Raw genomic sequence first — 27,245 nt, forward strand, 5'->3', positions numbered from 1 at the left:
AAATGTTCACATTAAAAAAGAAAAACTCCTATTTAAAAGTAACAGATTGGGGGGGCGGGTTTTAGCCGTTTCCTTGAGAATTCCATGGAATCTCAGTATTTCTGGTCAGGGAGGATATACCTCATATTTTGTTTAGAATAGGGCTCTTTATTTGAGATTTATAAATTATCTTCAGTGTTTTACAAATCCTGTTGAAATTATATGTATTTTGTATGAGTTTACCTCCCCCACCTCTAGAGAATTTCCGATTCTCAAAAGAGTCTGTGGACCAAACATGGGAAGAAGATACTACCCTGGGGATGTGATTGTGTGTGTGTGTGTGTGTGTGTGTCCTCTGTATGTAATTATATGCTTTAAGTTGACTCTATGAGATTGTGGGTATTTGGCTGTTTTGGACCCATAAAAACAATTTCATATAGTTCAACCTAATGGTGATAATTGTTAAGAAATAGGATTTGAAATAGTGTCATAGTGAAAGAAATTATGAGGTGTGAGTATAGCTTTTTTTCATACGTTATTTATCTAAAGCTCATGAGGTAAACTTTGTCAGGGAGCCTTGGACCACTGGTAATCCAATTGATCTAAAATAACTTCTGTGTACAGTACTATAAAATAGTCTTGATTTTCGCTGGGATTTATTGGTGGCTTTATCACATCTAATGAATCATTTTTCTAGCTCCATATGCTTTTGATCCAAATGGCTACTGTTGAAGGAGAATTTGCTTAGTATTTTTTTCCTCTGTTGAATTCATAGGGTTAATTATTCTGGGGAGGAAACAAAAGTCTCAGTGAGTTTTCTTGGGCAATAAGAATAGCAGTGTTCTTCCAGAAAGGAGAGTTTGGCCATCGTGTTGAGGGTTAAAACCGAGCTGACACACAAAGCAAAATGAAACCAGAGCTGCAATTACAAAGTGGGACAGATGTAGGAGGCCAGGTTTCCTGTGGCCCATTTTCCAGTTTCCTGCCTGCAACCTGCAGAAGAGGAAGCTGAATGTTACCAAGTATGAGAACTGAAGGGGGACGTGCTTCAGGCCAGAATTAAGATAGGCACAAAAAACACGGGCAACAAAAAACAATTGCAAAGAAAGTGAACATTTGGGTTTTAGTCCAGAAATGTCTGGGAAGGAACAACCCGTCTGTTTCAAGAAAAGACGTTGTCAGTAGAGCTGTGCTTCCCCAAGAGACTCTGTGGAGAGGGACCTGGGGACAGGTCCAGGTTGTTGGAACCTCTTTTATATTCCTACGCCTCTTTCAAGACGTGGTCTGCTCTTTAAATACAGTGGGTTACCTGAAAAGATTTTTCCCTGCAGTGCCCAGGATTTCTAAATCTGTTTCCTGGGCATGTTGATATACGAGGGAAGTGGATGTGGTTAACCAAGTGGCTATAATGAACTACAGCCTCATTTTGGGAAGGCTGGGTGACCAGTTGGCTGCTTTGATCTAGCAGGCTTGTGTTCCTTTAACTGCCCAATAAAATTGTGTGTGATGTTTTCAAAGAAGAGATTAAATGGTGATGTGTATGTTTAAGACTGCAGAACGCACACTCTGTGTGTGTGTGTGTGTGTGTGTGTGTGTGTGTGTGTGTGTGTGTGTGTGTGTCTACCTGACAAGCCACATGGGGAGAAGCAGGGCTCCTAAAGTCAGAAGACACTGGAAAAGTGGACAAGTCCATCTTTCTTTGGAGATAAAAAAGAGAATAATAGAATTATTCTGTGTGTGGGCTTATTAGCACATTATAGAAGAGTCTCTGAAGTCTGATACTACAATCACCACCTTAAGGGTAAAGAAATTGAGATTCAAAGAAACTTAGATTCACTGCACACCTTTTTATAGAATGCCTGTTGTCTGCCAGGTGCCATGTTGGAATTGCTGGGTGGCACTCCAGTAAGGATGGCTAACACTAAGTAGCTCCACTGGTGGGAGCCTTGTGGAAGGCTCCATGGAAGGCACAGACGAAAACAACAGTAAGCCTTGCTGAAGGCTCATAACGGACAGGGCACTGTGCTGAGCTTTTCCTATACGTGCTGTCACTCAAATGGACTTGCCTCTTGGAGGTACAGAGAAATAGGTCTGTGCTTCTGGGGCGACCAATTATTTATGAACCCTCTGGATTGATTATGGTTTTTTCTTCAAGCCCAGAAAATTTATATAATGAAACTGTTTTTGCCCTTTCTCTTGGACATTGATAATATAATGGTATACAAACACTTAGTAGGTGCTGCTCTGGACAGGAGTGGAAATTAAGAGAATTTTGAATGTTAACAAAGTGTTAATATTCAGCCTCCTTTCTCTAACCATTCAAGTTTTAGCAAGCAAAAAGACATACTTATGGAGCGCCTGCTTTGTTTGCTTCTTACACAGGAGTTTTTCTCCTTTCCTTGAGCCCTCTAATATCTGACTAAAATTGTTATTTTTATGTTGGCCCATTTTTTTAGTTCCCAAATATATAAGCTTTAGAAAATCAAAGAATTCTGTCCCCTCAACTCCCACCTTAATGTAACTTTAAAAATGAAACCAGGAACATGCAAAGAGAAGTGTTAGGTTGCCATCAATAGAAAGAAGAACAAATAAGTTGGTATTTCGACTTCTAAGAATGGCAGCAAAAACCTCATTCTTTGCATAGAGAGTCTGGGCAGCCCCATCTCGCATCAAGTTGTCTGGCGCCACCTTGTGGCAGACAGAAAGAATGCCCACTTCCGAGAGGAGGAGACGCAGAAAGAGGCAGCGCTGAACAGAGGGTCCCCCAGGGGCCCGTCTAGGTTTTGTGGGGCTTGCAGCTTAAGCAGTTGGAAGAGACCGTCTTTGTACCATCCCCTCCAAATTAGAAATACAAAATTACCAGGACCCCTAGCAAAGAGCTTGTCCCTGAGCATTAACTTACACTATTAACTTCACTGTGCGTTGACCTTAGAGCGAGGGTTCCAGGTGCCCAGGCATTGCTGGCGGTGGTGGGTAGAACCGAGTCTTCTCTCAGCCCAGCAGCTGCTGGAGGCTTGGGGGACCCGGAAGGAGCACATAACCCCTGCTCCTGGGTGACTTCTGTTCTTCAGGCTCAAGTAGGGGAGGTTGCCTCTGGGTAAATTGCAGGTGCATTTCCTTCCAGCCCCCCAGCCTAATTCTTGCTTTAGCCTTTGCTGATGCTTTCAAGCCTGTTGTGGGGGACTTCTGCCTCTCTCCTCTTACCCCTTTAAAATTTTACCCACCCTGTAGTTTGAAGGGTGAGTGCTCTCACTCCCTTCCCTAGATAGCCTTCTCCAAAGAACCTAATCCTAATTCTCATGCATGTTCCATGCAGTTTTACAGAGCAGGTAAGGGCACAGGCTGTGGCATGTGCTATCCTCAGTTTTATATATTCATTCACTCATGAAACAAATGTTCGTTGGGTGTCTAGGGTGACCTGTCACTGATCTAAGCTGGGGATATGTCAGCAAGCAAAACAAAGGTCCGTACCCACTGAGTCAGCATTTGCGACCAGTACTTCTCAAGCCATCAGTAGAAAAGAACTAGTTTTTAAAATTTCTGAGACACTGTGGACTGATAATTTTGGGACACACAAGAAAAATAAAAAAGATATCAAAATAACAGCCCAATTTTTAATGATAGATTTTACAGGCATGAAATGACATTTCAACAAATGCAATTAGAATAAGTGTAATGAGAAAAATTACAAAAAACTGCATAGTCATTGAAAGTGCATGCAAAGGCAATTAATATAGAAGATCATTACTAGTACTGGAAACTTTTTGCCATGTAGTAATTTTAACCAAACAAAACGTTTGCAAGTGAGCTAGAGATTCCCTGTATTAAATGCCTATAAGCACACTTTGAACAAACACCCTATTTGTCAACACTGAACTTTTCATGGAGAAAGTTTGCTTCTTGCCGACTAATGATTTAATCTAGGTTGGATACAATAATGCTACCTGCAGGAGATGATGTATCTAAACTATTTTTGTGTTTTGTTTCAATTACACTGGAGAGAAGCCAGTCTCACGGAGGAATGTTGTCCGCACTAGAAAAGAGATTTTGAAACCCCATTTCCACAAACTCAGGATATTAATTTTTTTAACGTTCATCTAAAAGCAAGTATTGCTGTATTTAAAGTAATTCCTTGGTTAGTTGCCAGTTCCCACAATTTTTCCTATGAAGTTATAGTTATATTTAAATCTTTTAATGAAATCAGTGAATTCTAGATTTTTGTATACTTTTGGGTTACAGGTGAAAAACCTTGAATATCACACATTTTAGCGTGGTCCCACTTCATGACTCTGACTAGTGCATCGCCTGTGCTAGTAAGATGAATCTACATTGATCACATATGTGGATATAGTGATAATGACAAATTGCAGGAGAAGTCTCTATACACTTATTCTCGATTTCTGTACTCCTCTTATCATGGACCGGTGACCAGCAGTTAGCACTGGTGTGTTGACCACACACTGAGTAGACTGTTCTAGGGGGCCCCTGCTCTTCCACAGCTGGTCCTCCATTTTCTCATCTACAAAGTGGGAATGGTAAATGTATTTAACTCCTAGAGATGGTGTACGAATTAAATGAGATAATACAGGGAAAGGGCTTGACAGAGGGTGAGGGCTTAATAAAAGTACCCAGTGTGTACAGAGTAGGCAAAGATAAGGCTCTTAGGATTAGAAAAGACAGATGAATGAATGAATGACTGTGTGAGGCAGACCGTGAGAAATGCTGAAAAGCTTCCTGGCATGCGTGTGTCTGCACCATGTACGTTGCTTTCACATGGGAGGCGCTGGGTGGCCTTTCAGTCTCCTTGGCCCATCATGCCTACTGTTTGAGCCCCGATTGGCGGTTGGCCAGTGCGGGTCTTTCCCAGCCCTGGGGAGGAGGCAGCTCTCTCTTCCTTGTGCAGGGTGTTCATCAGACCCCCAGGGGCCAGAGGAAGTGTGCCAGAGGTGAGTTAGTGTGCCGGGGCCTCGGGGCTAGTGCCCTTGACTTGAGGGAGAGCTGTGGAGAGTCTGAAGCTGGGGTAGAGCCATGTGGCCCACGGAGCCCCAGGAGGCAGAGGAGGACACCAGGCTAGTGAGCATGATCGCGGGGGCTAGTCTGTAGCATCCTTCTCTGTGCGGCTCCATCCAGATTCGAGAATGAATCGAGGATATGGTATTTGTAGTCTTCAAAAGCAAAAGGGTTGAAGACACAGAATGGGGGTGGAAAGTAAGGCTCAGTCCACCTAGGTGTGTCTCCCTGTTGCCAGAAGACAGGCCCTTTACTTGTGGCCAGCTCTGCCCCTCTCCTCTCTGCACCTGTTGCCCTGACGGGCCTGTAGCAGTCATAAGCATGTTGTCACAGATGTCCCTTGGGATGTCACTTTAGAACACTTCTCTTTTTCTGACCCAATAGCTCTCATCTGCGTGACTTCTGGCCCTCCCCCCTCCAGGAGCACGAGAAGTGGGGTGGAATTAGCCCCAAGGGAGGTGTGGGCACCCAAGGGCTCATAGCAGCTGGGAGGCCTCAGGCTCAGCATTTTGAACCAATGTTTCTTAAGCTGGAGTCAGCAAGTATGTGCCCAGAGATCCAAGTTTTCTCAGAATTAAAAAATTTTTGTCCTGGGGCGCCTGGGTGGCTCAGTCGTTAAGCGTCTGCCTTCAGCTCAGGTCATGATCCCAGGGTCCTGGGATCGAGCCCCGCATCGGGCTCCCCGCTCGGCGGGAAGCCTGCTTCTCCCTCTCCCTCTGCCCCTGCTTGTGTTCCCTCTCTCGCTGTGTCTCTCCCTGTAAAATAAATAAATAAAATCTTTAAAAAAAAAAATTTTGTCCTTTCATTTTTGATGATAGTCTGAAAAACCAAACATAAGCATATTTCAAGTCACTTCATAAACAGTCACCAAGGAGCTGAAGATTCTCTTTGGATTCCAGTGACTTTATTGGGGTCATTGCCTAATGAACAAAAAACCAAGTGTTACAATATCTAAATGAAGCCTTTGAGCTAGGTGAAAGCCGAATGACCTCACAACATGCTCTGTGAAGAGGTTTCCTTGTTGCCTAAAAAATAATAGTAAACATATCAGTAACACCAGGTAGCAGGTGTAGTTCAAGTGTATTATGAGTAATTTGAGTGATCCTTACAACAGCCTTGTAAGAGAGATACTTTTATTATAACAGAAAGGTTAAGGAACTTAGGCAACGTCCCACAGCCAGGCAGGACCAGTACTTGAACTGGAATCCAGAGGGACTGGCTCCTGAGTCAGTGCTTACCTGCTCTGTAACCTTCCAAACAGACAAAGTGGCTCACTCTCTCACTGCTGCGGGTTGTAGGGAATAATTGTGCTTCAGTGAAAAACTCTGCACTCTCTGGGTGATGTGGTCCTGATTTTCCGGGAAGCTAATTTACAATTCTGTTAATTATAGATAAGTGACAGCAAAGTAGCTATTGTCTATAGACATGCAAATTATGTTCCCTCTCTCAGTGCTCAGTTGACTTCTCTCCCACCCTCGGGTTTGCCCTATGTGTGCATTCATTTCAGTGTTTTTGATCTACAAATGCTTCTGTTGTTCACATATTTTTTAACTTGTTGTAAGGTCTGCCTAGTTCCTTCCTTGATTAGTGAGTAAAATAAAATCTTTACCATGTCTTCATTTTTATGTCTGTATGAGAGCAATGATTTTACCCATTTTGAAAATTGTTTTTTAAAGATTTATTGACAGAGAGTGAAAGAGTACATGCAGGGGGAGGGGTAGAAGGGGAGGGAGAAGCAGACTCCCTAATGCAGGACTCAGACTGGATCCCAGGCACCTGGGATCATGACCTGAGCCGAAGGCAGCCGCTTAACCGACTGAGCCACCTAGGTGCCCCAAAAATTGTTTTAACAAAGGAATTTCTCAACCCATAGCTTCTCAGTGAGGCGCTCCATGACCTTCTGCTCACACCCCGCCCCCCCAGGCTCCCACCCCCTTAACCTGCTCTGGCTGTGTTTTTCCATAGCCCTGTTCTTCCGATGCTACAGTTAATATTCCTGTTTTTGTTGTTGTTTATGGCCTGTCTTCTGCTGGAATGTGAGCTCCATGAGGACAGAGGTCTTCATCTCTTCTGTTCACTGATATCTCCCAAATACCCAGATGGCGTCTTGGCGTAACGTGGACACTCAAAGAAAAAAAAAAAATGAAAGAAGTGGGGAGAGAATTGAATCTTTATAGGGTCTAGTGGTATAAACACATCTTACTCAAAAGGGCTACATTGGCTCAGTCATTGCCATAACCTTTCCATGAATGTGGGACATCTTTGAACAAAGCATCATCTATCATATGTGAAATTACTCAGTAATTTGGGACACAGGAGGCATCTAATTTGTAAACTTCATTTTATCATTATATAAGAATCATAAACCTTGAGTTTATATCCAGTCTTGTTTATATCGAAGGGAGAATATAATAAAAATTTTAATGAAAATATTTGTCAACACGGGGAACCTATTTTTTCCCTCACTCCTTTAAAAGGAAGTATGCATATTATTCAAATTGGACAAGCTGTTTTAAATATCTAACGAAACTCCAGTGTGGCAAGATCTGGGCTGTAAATTACAAAGGGAGAGGAGAGCAGGGGACAACCCACTGGTGGCTTTGTTCTCTGGAGTGGCCTGGAGGTGGGTCTGGCCAGGGTGTGACTGCCGTCTTTGAGGGGGAGCCCGCAGAAGGCACAGTGTCTAATGCTGAGGGGCACCTCTTCTTGTAAGAGCAGAAGCGGACTGATCCTCCTAAATCTCAAAGTGCAGAGTTTGATTTTTGCATAAAGAATGGCGTGACAAGACCAGACCAAACTCTATACACTCAAAATAAGGTCTGGGCAGGGGAAGGGGAAAGAGAAGCATTTTCTTATTAGCAAAAATTTGATTTGGGGAATATTTTTAAAAGCTTTGTAGCAATTTCTTTCATGTGTTCTGTATATTTTAAGCAGGGGATTGTGGGCACGCGGCTACAGGAGGTCAGGCTGATGAAATATTTTAACTTAAAGCAGGTCTCCGTTGGCATAATAATGTATCAAACATCAGTTTCAAGTATCAACACTTTCTTGAACTTTTTGCTTAATAAGAGCCACAGTGTGCAGTCTGAATCACCCACGTTCCTAATGATGGCAGCCAGATAAATCGGACTTTATTGTACCTGCATGTTAAGACCTAGCACTTCATTAAAGATTCTAGGCGTCAAAGAATTAAAAAAGAATTAATTTCAAAGCTTTTTTTCTGGTGATAGAAATACTCATTTGGATGAATTTGCGAATATGTTGGTCATTGTTGGAAGGGCATGCTTCCCGGTCCTGACGTTAGAATCTTTTCCAGTGTCCCAGAGGGGGCAGAATTTGTTGGAGGTGGAGAGGGGATAGAATGTGAAGCATAATTGTATGTGGAAACAACTGTGTGAATGATGAGTAAACGTATTTAATCATAATTAAAATAAATTTAGATTGGAACTAAAAGCACGGTGAGTGCCCTCGAATGGAGAGAACCATCACGGTGATGTCGGCTGGGGCCTCTGTCTCCCGTTGCCCACATATGCTCTTGCGTTTTAATCACCTGGATGGCTCTGGCCAGAGGTGGTGGGAGGGCCCGGAGTCACGTTGGCCCCCCCTGTATCCCGGAATTACCTCGGCCAGTGTAGAAGGGGGTGACCGGTTCGAAGGTGGGATTATAAACTCACAGGGACAGGTTTCTGGGACGTGTGTCTGAGTAGCGTGTGGCTGGGACATCCAACAATAAAGGTATGTGCTCCACAGTCGTCGACACCGGACTGGCCGGCACAGGGCTGGCCAGCAGAGCTGGGGAATGGGAGAATGAAGACCCCAGCCCCGGCTTGCTGTGCTTTCGGCAGGGGTGGCTTGATGCCGAGGTCTCCTCCTGGAGGGTGGTGGCCGTCACGCTTCTAAGGAATCCTCCCGTCCTCAGCGGTAGCCTGACTGTGACACCTCGGTGTGGGCGAGGTGAGAGGGACGGAAGGGAAGGTCCCAAGGCCCACCCAGCTGGGGGCTCAGCGCCGCCCTGCTGGTCTCTAAGCACTTGTCAGAGGTAGCTCTGTGATGCCTAGTTCACAGCCCCATGCCTTCCCTTGGCCCAGTTCCTCTAATTCCAGAAATCCAGGGGGCCCCTAACGGCCCCACACCCCCCACTTGCTCCTCTACTCTTTTTCATCTCCCTTGTCTTTCCTTCCATCCTTCTACCTTTCTCTAAGGCCATGGCCGTAGCACCCACGGTTGTCCCTTGGCCGGCTGGTGGCCCTCAGTCAGCCAACGCCCCCAGCATCAGGCAGCATGATTTTTCATGTCTAGACTCACCTCATGATTGTGAATGCAAGCCCTGCAGTGCAAAGATAATGGCACTCGAGCAAAGAGAAATTTTTAAAGCAAAGACATTGGACGTTGTCATAGTCAACTTTGGCTGCATTGGTGCCACTTAACAAACCGCCCCACACGTCCTTGTTGAACCGCGCCATTTATGTTTCTTGCAGCGAGCCTCAGGGATGCTGCCTTAGCCTGTGGGTCGTGGGCCTGGGCTCCAGGCTTTGGGTTGAGCTCCCGTTGGCTCCATGCATCTCATTTTGGGTCAGTAGCCTCACAGCAGTGACAGGAGCATGAGAGGAAAAGTGCAAACACGTGGAGCCTCTTAGAACTTGGCTCAGAATCAGCATGGTTATCCCTTCTAGTGAACATTGCGTTGGCCAAATGGAATCGTATGGTCAAGCCCAGATTTCAGTGGGGTGGGAAGAAAGCACTCCATTCTCTTGCACTGCTGCACGGTCACTTGAATGGGAGAAGGAGGGAAAGCTCGAGAACATTTCATCCTCCTAAGTTATGCCCAGAGAACATGGTTCTCATACCTGGGGTGGGAGTGCCATGAACAGGGATCCAGGCAGCATGAGAAGCTCCAAGGAGTCCTGGTTGGTAGAAGCAGTAAGTGTAAATACATTCAAATACACGAATAGGTTTCTGTTGTCCCATCTGGAACATGCTGGTTTGAGTCCATTAATGTGCAGGTGGCTGACCGCCTTCCTCCTTGGTGCATGAGCCAGAGGCCCGGCCCACCCCTTCCCTCCAGACCTCCAGACCCACGGGCAGCCTTCTGCCCTTTGGAGCAGGTTCCTCTGAGCATCTGCTTAAAGTTTCAAAGATATTTTAAAGCTTACTGTCTGAAGCCTTTGGCCAAAAGAACACCCCCCAAAATTTGAGACGACTGTTAGCAATTCTTAGTGCCAATGATGAGGAGCAAGCTTGTGGCTCATCCACAAATAATCGGAAGGGTGGTTCATATTAGGAACCCAGGCCAGCAAGCTGCCACACATCATAGCAGCTGTGCTTACAAGACTCATGAGATGCAGGGGCAGTTTTGATCTAACAGTGACATGATTTACTGTCTCACAGACCCAGTGGCCATTGTGGTGAACATTGATTTCTGTAAAGACTGTCTCGTTTAAAGAGCCATAAATAAAATGCCTTATGGGGTTTTGGAGAACATTCCTAATCTGCTTTCCTTTAACTGAAGAGCCCATGGTTGCTTAGAGAAAAAATAACACGTATTCTTTTGGGTAAACGTGTGAAAAGGAAGAAGGAGGTGAATACTTATTGGATGGCGAGGTGCTTTCACATCCATCCCCATGCAGGAGAAAAGTAACTTGTCAGTCTGAAAGCTGCCACTTTAAGAAGAATGCATGGGGGGCATTGTGGAATTAACACAAATATTGGCCCAAAGGGGTCCTTGAAGGAAGTTATGACCTGGCTACCAGGTCTCCTGGGCTCACATACCTTGCTCAGTGCACCTCAGCTTCGGCGTCTCCTTGTTGCTATCATTGGGGGGTGAACCCTAATTCTCTCTGGCTTGGTCCCCACTCCCAGCTTGCCTTTGAAGCTTTCTCCAGCCAGAACCCAATTTTCTACCCTCTGGTTGTCCCTGGCATCCTCAACCCAGCACCCCTCAACTCACTCCCATCCTGCCCAGATTAAGAGCCAGGGCACTTGATGTGTCCAACCATGACAGGTCACCTGAGGTGCAGGTTTCGAGGCCAGACCAACCACCTCTTCTTTCCTCATGTAACGAACGTGTGGTTTTTTTTTTTTCCTTCGTTGAGAGGATTTATTTTTATTTTTTAAATTTTATTTTAATTCCACTATAGTTAACATGCAGTGTTAGATTATTTTCCGGCATACAATATAGTGATTCAACAACTGCAGACACACTCAATGCTTATCATGATGAGTGCCCTCCTTAATCCCTATTACCTACTAACTCAATGACTGTGGATAAACTAAGTGCATTAGTAGTAGTAGAAGAATCAGTACCCATTGCCATGAAAGTCCTCAAATGTCTGAAGATCAGGAACCGACTGGGGGGAGAGTGGGGAAAAATTTCTTTAAGAAGGCTCCCTTAGGACTGGGTCGTCACAGGTAAGTAGGAGTTTACCAGGCTTCAAGGATAGGGAACAGCATTTTAGACAGAAGGAAGAGCACTTACAAAGTCCACACCAGAGTCAAAGGAAAAGAGAGTATTCTCTAATCCTCTCATAGCAGGGAAAAAATGCTTTTCCCGTCGGAGCAGGTGTGGCTGTGGGTTTGATCTGCCGCGTGACAAATGTCTGGGGAAGCGAAGGGCTCTTCACATGGCAGTGGTGATCCTTCAGTTCACAAACCTTTGTCCATTGGGCCCCTGTGACATGTGGGCACTGTGCTCGGTTTCAAAGTCCTGGGGAGACACCGAGCAACCTGACAAAGACCCTTCCCTGAGCAGCAGGGCAAGTAGTTAGGCTGACTGATGGAGCCCAGCCGCCTCCCTAAACGCACTCATCATGGGGTCCAGATTTCACAGCAAATCACGGATGCAGAGACTGACCAACAAAGGACTTGAGAGTCTGAGTGGGAACAGACTCTTGTGTTAAGAGGGGACTCGCTAGAATGGGGACTCATTGTGCAAGTGGGAGGTTCATTAATCCCTCTTGCATGTTCCTCCGATGCCGCAGCCGGAGGGGATGTGTGTCGTGACTGTAGGGATCACAGGGCTTCCCTGTATTTCTGAGTCGTGGCTGTTTACAAAAATGCATCTAGAAGGCACCCGAGTCCGAGTGGCCTGTGGGATTGAAGCTCAAGTGGCCTTTTGTTGGGTTCCCTGGGGGAGGGAGGGCAGGAGCTGAGGCGTGCGTCCCGAGGCCCCCTCCCTGCCATCCTGGGTGGGCACCTGTGCTGATGGCTCTGACCTGGCCCCCTTCCCCCCAGGTATGGAGAGTGCAATCACACTGTGGCAGTTCCTGTTGCAGCTGCTGCTGGACCAGAAACATGAGCATCTGATCTGCTGGACCTCCAACGATGGTGAATTCAAGCTCCTCAAAGCAGAAGAAGTGGCCAAACTGTGGGGCCTCCGGAAGAACAAAACAAACATGAACTATGATAAGCTGAGCAGAGCCCTTCGATACTATTATGACAAGGTAAACCCTTGACCCTCCGGGAGACAGTCTCGGGTGGGTGGCGCGCCACCTGCACATTTCCCTGGTGAAAGCAGATAATCGTGGGCCATGAAGCAAATTAGAAACATCAAATGGAGGCAGTTTTCTGGTAGAGGGGAAAGCTGTGCCATAGGGATTTTTTTTTTTTTTCCTAGAAGCCCTTTGGGTGTTCTGGTGGGTTGAATTTTGTTCCCTCTGCATTTTCCCTTATGGTTGCGGCAAACCTTTGCTAACAACAGAAATGAGTTGTAGAGATTCTCGGGCCTCCCTCATGGTCAGTTGCTTGAGTGACAGAACAAATGTTAAGATCTAGAAAGTCTGTGTGTCCCGTCTGGTTTGTAGTTGATTCAGACGGGTCTTTCCTGGGAATTTGGTAGCTGGGGCAAGTTATTTAACAGCTCAGGGCCTTGGTGTCCTCCTTTATATGAGGAGGATCATAATAGTACCATCTCGGGATTCTTATGAAGATAAACATGTTCAGTGCTTAGAACAATGCTTGCTACCACCCCAGGGTTTTCACCTTCGTGGGAAATTTCCCTAATTAAAAGAAAAGCCATTTTCCTTTTTAAGTCACAGAGAGGAGTCAGAGTGCTTTGTTAAGTGGTAACACAGCCCAGTTGCCAAGCAAGGACAGTTGGGGTGAGTTTTAATGCATTTCTGAAAAAGCAGTTAATGTGCCTGCTAGGGCAAAATTATTGCTATTTAGAGGTAATCATTTCAGGCCTGTAATTTTGGCCATCTCTGCACGGATCTGTTGTTGCTGTATATTTAGCTTCATAGACATAAAGACTTAGAGTCCTAATAAGGGTAAGCTTTTGTTCTGGTTTTGCTGTTCATATTGAAAGGTAAATTAAAAGCTGATTTAAATATTAGTTCCTGATCTATATTTAGTGCCTGCCTTTTGCCAACCTCTTTGGAATTCAAGACAGAAGGATTACACATTTCAGGAAGTGGAGACATCATTAATTATAAAGTGTTCCTTTATATGATCATAATTACATATGATTATGTCATTGAAATGTTAAAGGTGCTTTCCTTTAATGTAGCAATTAATTAGTCCTGGCTTAATGCAGAGTCCTGTGAAGAAGTAAAAGCACTTCTTGCAAATTGCACTGTCTGAAAGACTTGCAGCTGGTTTATTGTTTTGCATTTTCCCCCAGGTTCTAAGTTACACAATGGGAATTGGGGCCCTCTGAAGGGAAACAGTCATCTTGCCTGTTGGCAGGGTGCCTAAAAGCCTGGCTTTGAGACTAAAAAAATGTCATTGTTTTAAATCAAGGCGTCAAAGATAAGGGGCCCTGCCTCAGAATCTGTGACTTGGTTCCACCTCTCCTTGTACCCCGCACACTGGGGCTAAGGATGGTGGGACTTCAGCAGGAAGGGAGATCGTGGGCTGGAAGTGACCCCTCAAAAGACCAGTAGAGCCATTGCTATGCAGACTACACCTGATCTCCCTTGGGCAGGTTTCTGGGGAGAGCAGTTTCAGGGCCTTCAGTCCCCTGGCGTGCTTTTTTTTTTTTTTTTATTATTTATTGAGAGAGAGAGAGAATGGTAGAGAGAGAGCATGAGAGGGAGGAAGGTCAGAGGGAGAAGCAGGCTCCCTACTAAGCAGGGAGCCTGACGCGGGGCTCGATCCTGGGACTCCAGAATCATGACCTGAGCCGAAGGCAGTTGCTTAACCAACTGAGCCACCCAGGCGCCCCCTGGCGTGCTTTGGTACCTTCTGTGTCTAAGGCTCGGTGCTGCGGGGCGCTTCCCACTCTTTGTCCCATTTAAACATAACAGCCCGGAGCTGGACCCACTGCCTCTCCTTTTACACGCGAACACGGGACAGCCGAGGGCCTCGAGGAGAAACCTGCCCAGGCTCCTGCGGCCAGGAGGCCATAGCATGGGATTTGAGCCGGACTTGTCGGCCTGCATTCCTGGCCACAAGGACATGGTAGGGTCATTCGTTTTCTTTGCCCCCTGAACACCTGAGTTGCAGGTAGGCAGTCGGGTAGCACAAAGGGGATTTTCGTTTATTAACAAGCACTTCCGTATCGCAGAGCCCTGCCGTGCACTGTGACTCCGGTTGAGCCCAGGGCCCCGGTGGCCGCTGTGGCCTCCTCACCCCCTTGTCTCTTCCCTCTCCCACCAGCGCTGAGCTTGAGGTTTGGCCGCATGACCTTTGAGCAGCCAGCTGGTGAGAACGGTGAGGGTGGGAGCCGCCCTTGTCCAGCATGTCACGCAGGCGTGGCCACCAAGGGAAGACACTTTCTGTCCTTCCTTCCACGTGAACACAATACCCATGTGTGTACACGGTATACTCACATGTACACAATACACATGCATGGACACTATATGTGCGCGTGCTACACGTATATATCATACGCGTATGTGCCGTGTACACATGCATGCACACAATGTACATATGCATGCAGTATACGTGCACACATACACATTATATGTGTGTACACAACAAACGTGCAGCCAGTATATGTGCGTGTGTGCAACATAGACGTGCATGTATGCGATATACATGCTAATGTGCATATGTGCACACACAATGTGCATGTGAGTATATGTAATATGCACGCATGTGCGCACAGTACACATACATACACAATACACGTGTGCACACGGGCATTTGAATCTTTCTCATGAAATGCTCTCAAGTGATGAGTAAGTGTGATCATTAGCCTCCTGATACTGTTTAAAATACAAAGGGAGGAAAGGAGAGGGGGCAGAGGATAAAGGAGAAGAGAGGAATGGGGGAAGGAGAGGGGAGAAGGGGAGAAATGGCAAAGGTTACAAAAATTATAGGTGATTTTACATTTCATGATGAACGCTTTTTAAAAAGATTTTATTTACTTATTTTAGAGAGAGAGCGCCCGCATGCGAGCAGGGGAAGGGGCAGAGGGAGAGGGAGAGAGAGAATCTCAAGCAGACTCCCTGCTGAGCATGGAGCCCGATGAGGGGCTCGATCCCATGAGCCTGAGATCACGACCTGAGCTGAAATCAAGAGTCGGATGCTTAACTGACCGAGCCCCCCAGGCGCCCCCATGATCAACTCTTCTTTCGACTTTGCCAGTGTTACTCTGGGACTATGTATATACATGGAACCCATAAGAAATTGCCAACATATGATCATTTTTGACCCACAGAAATGGAGTCTCACATGGTTTGGTTTCTAACCCGAGAGGCAGGACGGAGGAGGGTCTGTGAAGGGAAGCTCCTGGCCGCATGCTCCTCCGTGTGCCCCATCCTGCTCCGCAGGCGCTCCTCATGGTTCCCTGGCTCTCAGTGTGACCCTCTCTGCCTCTCAACATCCTCCTCAGTCCCCTCCTCCATCCTCCAGGCCTGTCCGTCTGTCCATCCCCCCCATCTCCCAAAGGACACTGATCCAGAGCCTGCTGTGCATGTGGCATAAAGTTGGTGACTCCCTAACTTGACGGCTGTGTTCTTCTCTCCCGTTGGCTTTTCTGTCCATTGCTAGCTAGCGTCTCATCACCGTTGGCTGAAACTGCCCATCCGTTGGTGTGTCCTGATAGGGAAGTTTTCCTGCAAGAATGAGAATATCATTATTTTGTGTTGTTGTTGTAGGTTATATTTTTAGCTCATTCCAGAATATTAGAAATGGACAGAGGGAAAAAAAAAACGTGGAAAATGTGTGCAGTACTTTGTAGAAGACATCGGAGCAGAATGATGTCTGGGCTAATTGTACCTGCTGGGGGCTGAGACCTGATCTTTCATCATCATTCCTCACCCCCCCCCCAATCCATCATTAGAGCAAAGTGGTTAATAGCATGAACTCTAGGTTAGACTGCAGGGTTTAAATCCAGCTCCAGGACTGTGAGTGCTTTGCCTGATCCCTCTTGGTCTCGGCTTCCTTCCTCAAGTGGGTATGATAGTAGAGCCTGCACCATGGGGCGGTGGTGGGGGTTAGCTGAGTTCACACATGGTCGGTTCTGAGAACCGTGCTCAAAATACAGTAGGTGCTACAGAGTCTTAGCCAGAGGAATGATCCAGATGATATTTTCTTCATCACTAATTTGAAAAATTCAGACCTGTGTACCACCTTCCTGAAGGAACACACCCAGAAGTCAGGTGAGGTCAGATCCTGGGTGACTGAGGATGGATGACCACAGTTTCTTTACCCCACTGTCTATCTTTATATATGGAGGCTCTTCTGAAATTCAATGACTAAGACGCTTGAATATTTAAATGATGCTTCCTTGCCCCTCTGAGGGGCACCTTTCTCTGAGCACCCCCAGCTGTAGCAGCCAGCAGGGGCTTTGCACTCAGCGCTGTCTGGGCTAGAGTCCGGCGGTCCCTCAGCCTCTGAGCGACCATACCCCCGTGGGAAAGGAAGCCTCATAACAGCACCTTCCCTCAGCGGGTGGTGTGAGGATTAAATGTGAGCACATGTACGAGGTGCTCAGCACAGTGTCGGGCACCTGCTAAATACATCCCCAGTGCTTGTCACTTCTGTTATCTGAGTTTATGAAACTCCCTGCATTGTGTGACAGTCGCCTGTTTATATCGCCTCACAAAACCGTTTTCACCGTGGTCGCCCAGTTTACCCCCTTTTGTTGCTCTGGCACCTTCTATAGGGTCTGGTGCCTAGGAGTTGCTCAGTAAATGTGAAGTGAAAGCAATTGGGTAACCTAATGAGGTGGACACTACCCAAATACAAATCACTTTTATAATGAAAGGTGACATTTGGTAACTGCTAGACTTGGAAACACAGTGTCACTGCCTTGTCCTGGATTCGTGTCCTCGGATGGTTGTAACCACAAAGTGTGTGGCTTAGAACAACAGAAATGTATTGTCTCACGGATGTGGAGGCCAGAAGTCCAAGATCAGTGTGTCGGCAGGGCCGTACTCCCTCTGGGACTCTGGGTAGATCCTTCCTTGCCTCCTCCTAGCCCCTGATGGGGGCCATCTGCCCTTGTGTCCCTCGGCTAGCACCTGCATCACTCGTCTCTACCTGGCTTGTCACGTGATGTTATTCCTGTGTGTCTCCGTGTCCGAATTTCCCTCTTCTAAGAACACCAGTCCTACTGGATTTGGGACCACCCTCATGACCTCCTCTTAACTCAGTTACGTCTGCGAAACCCGATTTCCAATGATCACATTCACAGGTACGAGGGGAGGGGGCTAGGACTTCAACATTTCTGTTGGGGGGACACACTTCAATTTGTCATATGTATGTATATTTCAGACACTGCTAGGCTTTCATTTAGATTTTCAGAATTACGATTGATGCCACACATTCTGAAGGAAAACTGCGTGACATGGAAGACAGCTAGACTCAACGACAGGTGTGAAACTAGGTTCTATGACGAGTGCGTCATGCCACACCTGCCACATGCCAGGCACTGGGCCAGGTCCCCAGGGTGGAAGCAAAGATGAAGGAGTCACCTCCTGCTCTGGAAGAGCGAACGACTCAGAGAGAGGACTTAGTTGGGAAGCAAAGCCCACCCTGATGACTCCAATCCTGGCTTAGCAGAGGCTGTGATGGCCTCTGGGGTTCCTTCCTCCGCCTGTGTGTCTGTGGATCGCCCATCACACATGCCATTAGGGAAGGCTGGAGGGTCAGGAGTTTGAAGCTAAGCACTGACAAGGACCTAGGTCCTCCACTTACAGCTTTTGAAGAGGCTGCTGGGCAAACCCAGGTAGAATTCCAAGAAAGGAGTGATGCCCAGGCCAGGACGTGGCATGTTTTATTCCTCGGGGGTGGACCAAAGGCCCCCCGTCAGCTCGGAAACATGCATGTTGAGGGAGGAGGCTGCACCTGAGCCTGTGGCACAGAAAGCAGAGCTAGTTTGAGCCTGCGCAGTTCAAAATCACCCTCCCCAACCAGCTTGTTTCCTGCAGTCACACTGTACATCCTGGGACGTGGCTTTGTTCATTGTAGTTCTGATGGTCGGAATTTGGGGAGGGGGGTACGGTTTGTTTTTCTTTTTATCTCTCTTAGAGTGAAACAGGGTCTTCCAGAAGGTCCTTTTACACTCCGATGTAATAGTAAGGATCTCTTTCAGAGACTGGCTTTGTTAACGAGATTGACAACCCTTTTTCATTCCTTAACAACTCAGACGTGGTTCTTAAACCTCTCATGGTGGAGTGGAGAGGAGACAGGGGTCAAAGCCCAGAGCTTGCCTATTAATGGCCCCATGAACTGCCCACACCCATGGCCCCAAGCTTGAGGGGCATGAGGCGCTGCTGGGATCCCCCGCCCTGTCTCGGGTAGCTTCTGAGAGGTTTTTAGTTCTACATCTCTCTCTAGTAGACATTGTTTCACTCTTTCTTTCACCTCTGCTTTTTTTCTTCCCGGGTTCAGCCATACCTTTGAAAACATACCACCTGCCCTTGGATGGCTCTGTGGCTGGTTGGGGAGACAGACATGCACAGGCAGTTATAACAGAGTGCTAGCCTGGCCATAATACCAGCATCTTCCAGGACAGGGGAGGGAAGTAAAGGCAGAGAGAAGGACCCTGGAGGTCAAGACACCTGCCCGGGCCCAGAGCAGTGAGAATGGGTTTACCGGACTGAACCAAGTTGGGAAAGGATGTGCTGCCAAAGGGAACAGCATGTGCATGAGGCAGGGAGTTTGACTTTTGGCTTCCCAAGGGAGTTCCCAGGGTTCTCCAGGGAATGAGGGGGACATGGCGTGGGAAGAGTGAGGGGGGCATGGAGTGTGGAACGTGTCATGTGGAAGAGTTGGAACTTCATGGCGATGGCTGAAAGCGGGAGAGTCCCGTGGTCAGATTTGCATTTTAGAAATAAAAATCTTTATGTCCCCATGATCTTCTTGGCATTGATGGTGTCCCGCTCCGCCCCCCGCCTCCCCCCGCCCCCAAGCCCTGATCTTTTTGGCCGATTAGCACATACAGATTTCTTGGGGCTGGCTGAGCTGGCCCCGAGCTGGCCCTGTGGTACCTTCAGGTCAGGGCATGTGTGCCCCTCCCGGGATCTGCCCACGGGTGGGGCTGTGGCTTGCACGGCTTGCACGCGGGGCAGCTGACTTCCCGGAGGAAGCTCCAGCCCCAGACTCTGAGCGAGCTGCAGGAGACCTGGAAGCTGACGCAATCCCTCATCCTTTTCCGTCCAACGGAGCTTTTGTCCTTGTTGTTGTTGGCGGTGAGCATCCGTCCCAGGGGGAGGCTGAAAGCTCTGCCAGCTCTCTTCTCATCAGGAGATTGCAAATGGCGATATGATGAAAAAATCCTCCGGTCTCCACAGCAACATCCCGGCTTATCCTCGCAATGTCCCGAATGGTCTCTGCTTAATTGGAAGAGGTTCAGGGGAGAACAGTCAAGACAGAGTCATTGGCAGCATATTCCTGGAAGTAGACCGCGTCACCTTCTTAACTTAATTGGATAATTCATTTTAAATTGGGTGTGCAATCACGACAGGAAAATGTTCGTGTTAATAATACATATCTGAGATCGCCTGCCTGTGCCAAGAAGCCTGGCCCTGGAAGAGTTCTCTAATTCCCCAAAATAAATTTTATGAAGATAAAATGATGTACTGTCTGTCAGAGTGGAGAAAGAACAAAAGTCCAGGAAACATTTGCATCCTGGAACTTTCTAGAAGACTTCTGTTGGTGGTGAAATTCCACAGAAGACCCATCTCTCCTGGGCCCTGCTCAGGAGTGTTTTGTTCATCAAAGCTGCCCCCCCTGTGACCAGCCCTGGCTCTGAGTGTTAAGGGTCTGGTGTTTTTGTTAGGTGTCTTTTTTTTCCCCTTCCTGTCATGTCAGCTGCTTAGCTGGTTTGAAGTACAACAGATGACAACTGCACTTTTGCTTGGGGGCTGAGGGGATAACCAGGGCCTTTCTGGAAGCTTTTGGTCCTGGAAGCTGCCCAGTGATCTGGGGGGTGGCGGGGGGAGCGGGTAGCTGATTGCCTCGTGAAGGTTTTCTAGTCTGGTCACACTGCCCTGGGAGTGAGTGGCTGTGGGGGGTGGGGGGCACTGCATGGTGGTTGGGGGTGCTGCCTGTTTTGCACATGCTTCCAAGCTAGCTTCGTGATGGCACTCAGTGTTCCCCCAAATAGGGCAGTTGCTAAGAAACACCCAGAGTCTGGGGAGTACCTTCAACACTGTGTTGATGGGGCTGCTGGGCTCGGCGTTGTGCTGCCAACGCTCCGGCAGCCTAGCCAAATCCACTTACGTCAGGCTGTTGCCCAAGCCCACACTGGTCTGCCGGCATGGGTGTTCCTGCTTCTGGGCAGCTTCTAGCTGCGGGGAAATTCAGTGGCTGTGTAGACAAACTGACAAAACCCGTACCATGCACATCCTACCGCCCACCGCCCACCCACTGGCCCAGCTGCTCCTCTGGGCCGCCTCCCCCCCCGCCCGCCACCGCCTGTGCTCTGACAACAGTTTACCTCAGCTCCTACCCCCGATCTGTGACATAAGGAAAGGAAGCTCACTTGTATGGAGGATTTGTCTTAAGCCAGCACTGTGCTAGATATTTTTACATTTATTGACTCATTTCCTAACATGTGAAATGCCTATCGTCATAGTTGGTAATGGGCCCATTTTAGAGGTAGGATACTGAGTTTCAGAGAGATTAAGTAACAGATCCAAGATGAAGCCGCTGGTGGGCAGCAGAGCATTCTGTCTACGGCGCTTCGCCCCAAGGTCAATGCTCAGAATCATGAAGCTGGAGGATCACACACCTACAGAGCCTTGGGCCCACCCGTGAATCCCCCATTTCTAATATTGTTGATTATCACCCAAGGGCAGGCAGAGAGAGGAGACCAACCCCTGTTTGTTCAAAATGACAATGGAAAAACGGCTGGCAGCGTTCTCTGAGCCAGCTGAAAATGGGAGGTTTGGCAGCCCCAGGAGCCCCCCCCAAACTTCCTAGATGGCCAAGCGACACTTCCTAAAGAAAGCCAGATCCGAGCATGGCACCCCTCTGCCTGTGTGCCTGCCCAGCATCCTGCAGCCTCCTGGAAAGACTCCAAACCCCCTTACCATCTGGCCCCAACCAGACTGCCTCTCCTGCACCACCCCAGCCTGCCACCCTCTCTCGGCCTCTACTCAGACCTCCTCCTTCCCCAGGCTCTCCCTCTGCCTTTCCTGCCTGGCCCGCTCCAGCTCATCCTCAGGCGCCTTCCCGCTTCTCCTCCACCCCGATGTCTGCACTTGGTGTTGCCTTCACTCTGTCCACCATCCTTGTGCTTGCCTTGCTGATCAGGTGCTGGCCTTCCTTACCGTGCCCAGCTCTGTGCAGCACCCGCAAGCAGTGGTGCCAAATGAATGCAGGATAGATGCGCATGAAACAAGCAAACAGGCTTCCCTGTAGCATAAAAAGAAGTCTGTCATCTCGGAAGGTCAGCACTTGCAAAGGAGCTAAGAAACCTGCCCTGCTTGTCCGTCCTTTAGCAAGTGAGGACCCGAGCGGGGAGGTGAATGTGCAAGAAAATTGGTGGCCAAGCCGGGGTGAGAATGTGCTCTCAGACCACCTGCGTCTCCCAGCACCGCCCCCCCCCCCCCCCACCAACCTGGAAGTGCCTGCTCAGAGTCATTGTGGGCAGCTTCCTGCCCAGCCAAGCATGTGCTGGGGGAACAGTTTTAAATTTTGTCTTATTAACACTCCAGAGGCCTTTAATAAAAATACCCTTGAGTGTTGAAAGCGAGCCAGCAGCGAGACAAGAGTTTCAGTCCAGGAGAAGCAGCCACGAGCCCGGAGGGGGTGGAAAAATGCTCTTAATGTCCAGTCCCGGGTTGGGCGTCCTGCCAGGCTCCTTTTGTGTGCCGGCCTTCGGGATAGCACGTTACTCAGGCAGCAAGGGTGAGCAGCCGTGCCATGTCAGGCTGGCCGAACTTGGAGAGATGGTTCACACTGCAGTCTAGCAGTGCCAGGGAATAAAGAAATCTCAACCCAAACCACAGAGAAACCTCCCCCAGGAGTCAGCCAATTCTAAGACAGAGTTGGAGCTCTTTATTGGCAGCACGTTATTCTTAGAAGCTGGAAGTAGGGTGTGTGTGCATGTGTGTGTGCATGCCTGTGCTGGTGTGCATGCTCCAGACTTAAGCTTCAGACAGAGGACAGCCCAAGTGTCACCTGTCTCGGCGGCTGCGTGCGGGAGGCCAAGCCCTGGGGAAAGGCCGTGCCCCCTGCCCCGCTGGACAGAGTCTTTGGGGGAGGACATGTTTCCTAGTGTTGCCGTAACAAAGTACCACAAACTCGGTGGCTCAAAACAACAGAAATTTATTCTCTCAAAGTTCTGGAGGCCAGAAGTCCAAAATCAAGGTGTCCGCTGGGCCATGCTCCCTTCGAAGGCTCTCGGGGAGAATGCTTCCCTGCCTTTTCCGGCTTCCGGTGGCCCCGGCAGCCCTCACTGTCCTCGGCTGGGGCTGCAGGGCTTCAGTCTCTGCGTCTGTCCCTCTCTTCCTTCTGTGCATTCTTCCCTGTGTGTCTCCCGGAGCCTTTCCTCTTGTGGTGAGGGCACTAGGCATTGAACTTAGTGCCCACCCTAACTCTGTGCTGATTCCATCCCCACATCCTTAACTGGTGACATGTGCAAAGATGCACATTTAGTTTCTAAATAAAGTCACATTCTGAGCTTCTGAGTGGAAATGAATTTGGGAGGGCGGGGGTGGGTACCGTACAACTCCCTGCTGACGGGAAAGACTGGCCCAGGGAGAGGCAGCTTAAGTTGCTGGGTTGGAGTCCTTTGAGGAATGCTCCTTAGGGTGGCAGGTGTGAGGTGAGCCTGCCCACAACAGATTCATAGCAGAGCTCAGTATGGCCCCAACTGCTCTGTGTCCCCATGGCTTCGGATGGCAGGGAGTGGGGGGAGGGGGGGCAGATGCAAGCAGAAGTCACATGCTTCAAGGACACAGGCCGGATTCACTTCCTTTTCTGTTCCTCCGAGCCTAGCAAGGAGCCTTCCATATGAAAGCATCTTAAATGCTGTTGAAAGAATGCTTGCTTGTTACAGAGGAGGAACTTGGAGCATGACTCCTACAGTGAGGACTTGTTCTAACTTTGGAGAGAGGACAGTCAGGTTTTGTGTCGGAAAGAGTGAGTCAGCCAGTGGTCTGGACGGGAACCCAAAACGAGGAGCTGAAGCCAGGGTGTGGCTGGGAACCCGTGGCCTCGAGACTCATCACTGCTACTTTCTAGTTTGTGACTTAAGCTTGGCGCCTCAGGTCCCTCATCTGTAAAATGGGTATCAAAGTGTTGTAAGGATTGCATGACATAATGTGTAAGCCTTTGGGAAGCTATGAAGTGAATATAAGGAATTTAGACGATTTGAGGGGCGCCTGGCTGGCTCAGTCAGTGCAACTCTCTCTCAGGGTTGTAAGCTCAAGCCCCACATTGGGTGTAGAGATTACTTAAAAATAAAATCTTAAAAAAAAAAGGAATTTAGATTATTTGAAGGCAGAATACAATGAAAAGACAGTGTGATATGAGGATGCTATACAATTAGATCATTGCTTGCTAAGCAGAATTGTACTGTGTGAGGTTCATGTTTGGAGGACCTATGTGAGTGGGGCACTGACATATATTAATTTTTTTAGAGAAAAAGACCCTGTGCAGTATTTTTGTTCTGCTCTTAGAGGTGAGCAAAGGGAGGCCTCTAGAAGTTCAGTACCTTTCCCAAGGTCAGAGGAAATAGAGAAACTGGGATTCGGACCCAGGTCAGTTCACCCAGTGCTGGTTCCATTTAACGCCTGGCCCATCAAGACCCAGAGGTGCTGGTCCGTGCTCTCCGTGCTCCCCTATGAGCACTCCCGCTGCTCAGCAGGGGCCACAGCTGGGCTGTGGATGTGGATACCAGCTGCCTGTTATTTTCCCATCCGCCTTGTCTCTCGAATGCCCCCGACTTACAGGTGGGCTTTGATGTCTGCTGCTGTGGAGCTGCTGGGTCCCTGGGGCCTCCTGCACGGCGCTCCCTCAGAGCAGGCACCGCCTCTCCCCCCAGGGTGGACAGAGGCGGCTCTATTTCCAGCAAAGGAACAGACTAGGGAAAGCTGGTCTTCCTCACGAGGAGCTGGAAGGGACGTTCCTGAGCACGGACCTTGCTTCCTTAGCACAGAGCTGGTTTCCCAAGCACTCGGCAGTTACCCCACAATTACTCTGGAACGCAGAGCCCCGGGGTCCTGGCGGACTGACTTGACCAGCAGCTTCTGAGGCAACGGCAGCTGCTTTCTGGGAGAGGGTGTGGCGGTGGGGCAGAAAGGGCTCCCACGTTGGCGTTCGCTCTGTAGAAGTGGTTTAGCTTCAGCTCCGCCTGTGACAAGCTGCGGGGTCTGGGGCTAGGAAGCTTTTTAGAGCCTGCTGCTTTTTTGAAAAGAAAAAAAAAAAGCTTGTTTTGACAACTAATGCATATTAAACGCATATTATTTAACATGAAAACGCAGAGAAGCAAAAGAGAAGTATTACAGATCACTGACAATCCTACCACCTTTACATCTTTTAAGGTTAATTTTTTCTTCTTTTATTCAGTATATATAATTGTTTCATTAAAACAATGGGTGCCTTCTTTGGAAAAATGTTTGTTCATGTCTTTTGCCCATTTCTTGGTTGGATTATTTGTTCTTTGGGTGTTGAATTTGATAAGTTCTTTATAGATTTTGGATACTAGCCCTTTTATCTGATATGTCATTTTTATAACTTCTCCCATTCTGTCAGTTGTCTTTGGTTTTGCTGACTGTTTCCTTTGCTCTGCAAAAGCTTTCTTTCTTGATGAAGTCCCAATAGTTCATTTTTGCCCTTGCTTCCCTTGCCTTTGGCGATGTTTCTAGGAAGAAGTTGCTGTGGCTGATGTCGAAGAGGTTGCTGCCTGTGTTCTCCTTTAGGATTTTGATGGAGTCCTGTCTCACATTTAGGTCTTTCATCCATTTTGAGTCTATTTTTGTGTGTGGTGTAAGGACATGGTCTAGTTTCATTCTTCTGCATGGGGCTGTCCAATTTTCCCAACACCATTTGTTGAAGAGACTTTTTTCCATTGGGCATTGTTTCCTGCTTTGTCGAAGATTAGTTGACTGTGGAGTTGAGGGTCCATTTCTGGGCTCTCTATTCTGTTCCATTGATCTGTGTGTCTGTTTTTGTGCCAGTACCATACTGTCTTGATGATTACAGCTTTGTAATAGAGCTTGAAGTCCAGAATTGTGATGCCACGAGCTTTGCTTTTCCTTTTCAACATTCCTCTGGCTCTTCAGGGTCTTTTCTGGTTCCATACAAATTTTAGAATTATTTGTTCCATTTCTTTGAAAAAAAGTTGATGGTATTTTGATAGGGATTGCATTAAATGTGTAGATTGCTCTAGGTAGCATTGACATCTTCACAATATTTGTTCTTCCAATCCATGAGCATGGAACACTTTTCCATTTCTTTGTGTCTTCCTCAATTTCTTTCATGAGTATTTTATAGTTTTCTGAGTACAGATTCTTTGCCTCTTTTGTTAGATTTATTCGTAGGTATCTTATGGTTTGGGGTGCAATTGTAAATGGGATCGACTCGATGAGGAGAAAGGGGAACCCTCCTACACTGTTGGTGGGAATGCAAGCTGGTGCAGCCACTCTGGAAAACCGTATGGAGGTGCCTCAAAAAGTTGAAAAAAGAGCTACCATACGACCCAGCAATTGCACTACTGGGTATTTACCCCAAAGATGCAAATGTAGTGATCCGAAGGGGTATGTGCACCCCAATGTTTATAGCAGAAATGTCCACAATAGCCAAACTATGGAAAGAGCCAAGATGTCCATCGACAGATGAATGGATAAAGAAGATGTGGCATATATACAATGGAATATTATGTAGCCATCAAAGAGAATGAAATCTTGCCATTTGCAACAACGTGGATGGAACTAGAAGGTATTATACTAAGCGAAATAATCAGAGAAAGACATGTATCATATGATCTCACTGATATGAGGAATTCTTAATTTCAGGAAACAAACTGAGGGTTGCTGGAGTGGTGGGGGGTGGAAGGGATGGGGTGGCTGGGTGATGGACATTGGGGAGGGTGTGTGTGCTATGGTGAGTACTGTGAATTGTGTAAGACTGATAATCACAGACACGTACCTCTGAAACAAATAATACATTATATGTTAAAAAAAAAAAAAGAGAGAGGAAGATAGTAGGAAGGGAAAAATGAAGGGGGGGAAATCAGAGGGGGAGATGAACCATGAGAGACTATGGGCTCCGAGAAACAAACTGAGAGTTCTAGAGGGGAGGGGGGTGGAGGGATGGGTTAGCCTGGTGATGGGTATTAAAGAGCGCGTGTTCTGCGTGGAGCACTGGGTGTTATACGCAAACAATGAATCATGGAACACTACATCAAAAACTAATGATGTAATGTATGGTGATTAACATAACATAAAAAAAAACAACAAGGGACGCATCCTGTGACTGCTGCTTTTTTCACCTAACATGCATTGAAAGGCATGGGGAAATGTTAACGCTGTTTTGTCCTCTAAAATAGCTACGTGGTTTTCCACTCTGAGGCCCTCCCGTTATCTAACCCACCACTGTGGGACAGGAAATTGGGTCTCACCTCCCTCCCCACCAACAGCCTTGACTTCTTCATCTTTAAAATGGGATCCCAGCGCCTGTCTTGCCAGGTGGCTGTGCAGGTTTGGTATTTGGTAGGCACTCATAAATGTTTGCTTCTTTCCCTGGCCCTTTCTGGCCATGGGATCCTTTCATGTGGGGTCTCTACTGTGATGAGATGAATATCCCTCAAAATCAATCCATCCCTCTTCCCCTGCACAGGGATCTTGGTGACGGGCACTCAGGGCCAGCAGCCCGCCCGTGTGGCCCTCCCCCTGGGGCCCCCCCACAGCAGAGCC

The 27,245-nt window shown here is 47.8% G+C and overlaps 1 protein-coding gene across 2 annotated transcripts in view; it reads left to right on the forward strand.

Annotated features, from left to right (window-relative positions):
* ELK3 (ETS transcription factor ELK3) overlaps window positions 1-27,245 on the forward strand; it is a 67,468-nt gene that overhangs the window by 14,437 nt on the left and 25,786 nt on the right. For both annotated transcript variants that reach the window (XM_028105430.2, XM_088025289.1), the window contains exon 2: window positions 12,220-12,428. In XM_028105430.2, coding sequence (XP_027961231.1) covers window positions 12,222-12,428 — 207 coding nt within the window. In that variant the 5' untranslated portion in view covers window positions 12,220-12,221. The remainder of the gene's footprint in view (window positions 1-12,219; window positions 12,429-27,245) is intronic.

The sequence above is a fragment of the Eumetopias jubatus genome, unplaced genomic scaffold, assembly GCF_037043125.1.
Source record: "Eumetopias jubatus isolate StellerSeaLion01/CBP00866 unplaced genomic scaffold, mEumJub1_p1.0 scaffold_8, whole genome shotgun sequence".
NCBI classification, from domain to species: Eukaryota; Metazoa; Chordata; class Mammalia; order Carnivora; family Otariidae; genus Eumetopias; species Eumetopias jubatus.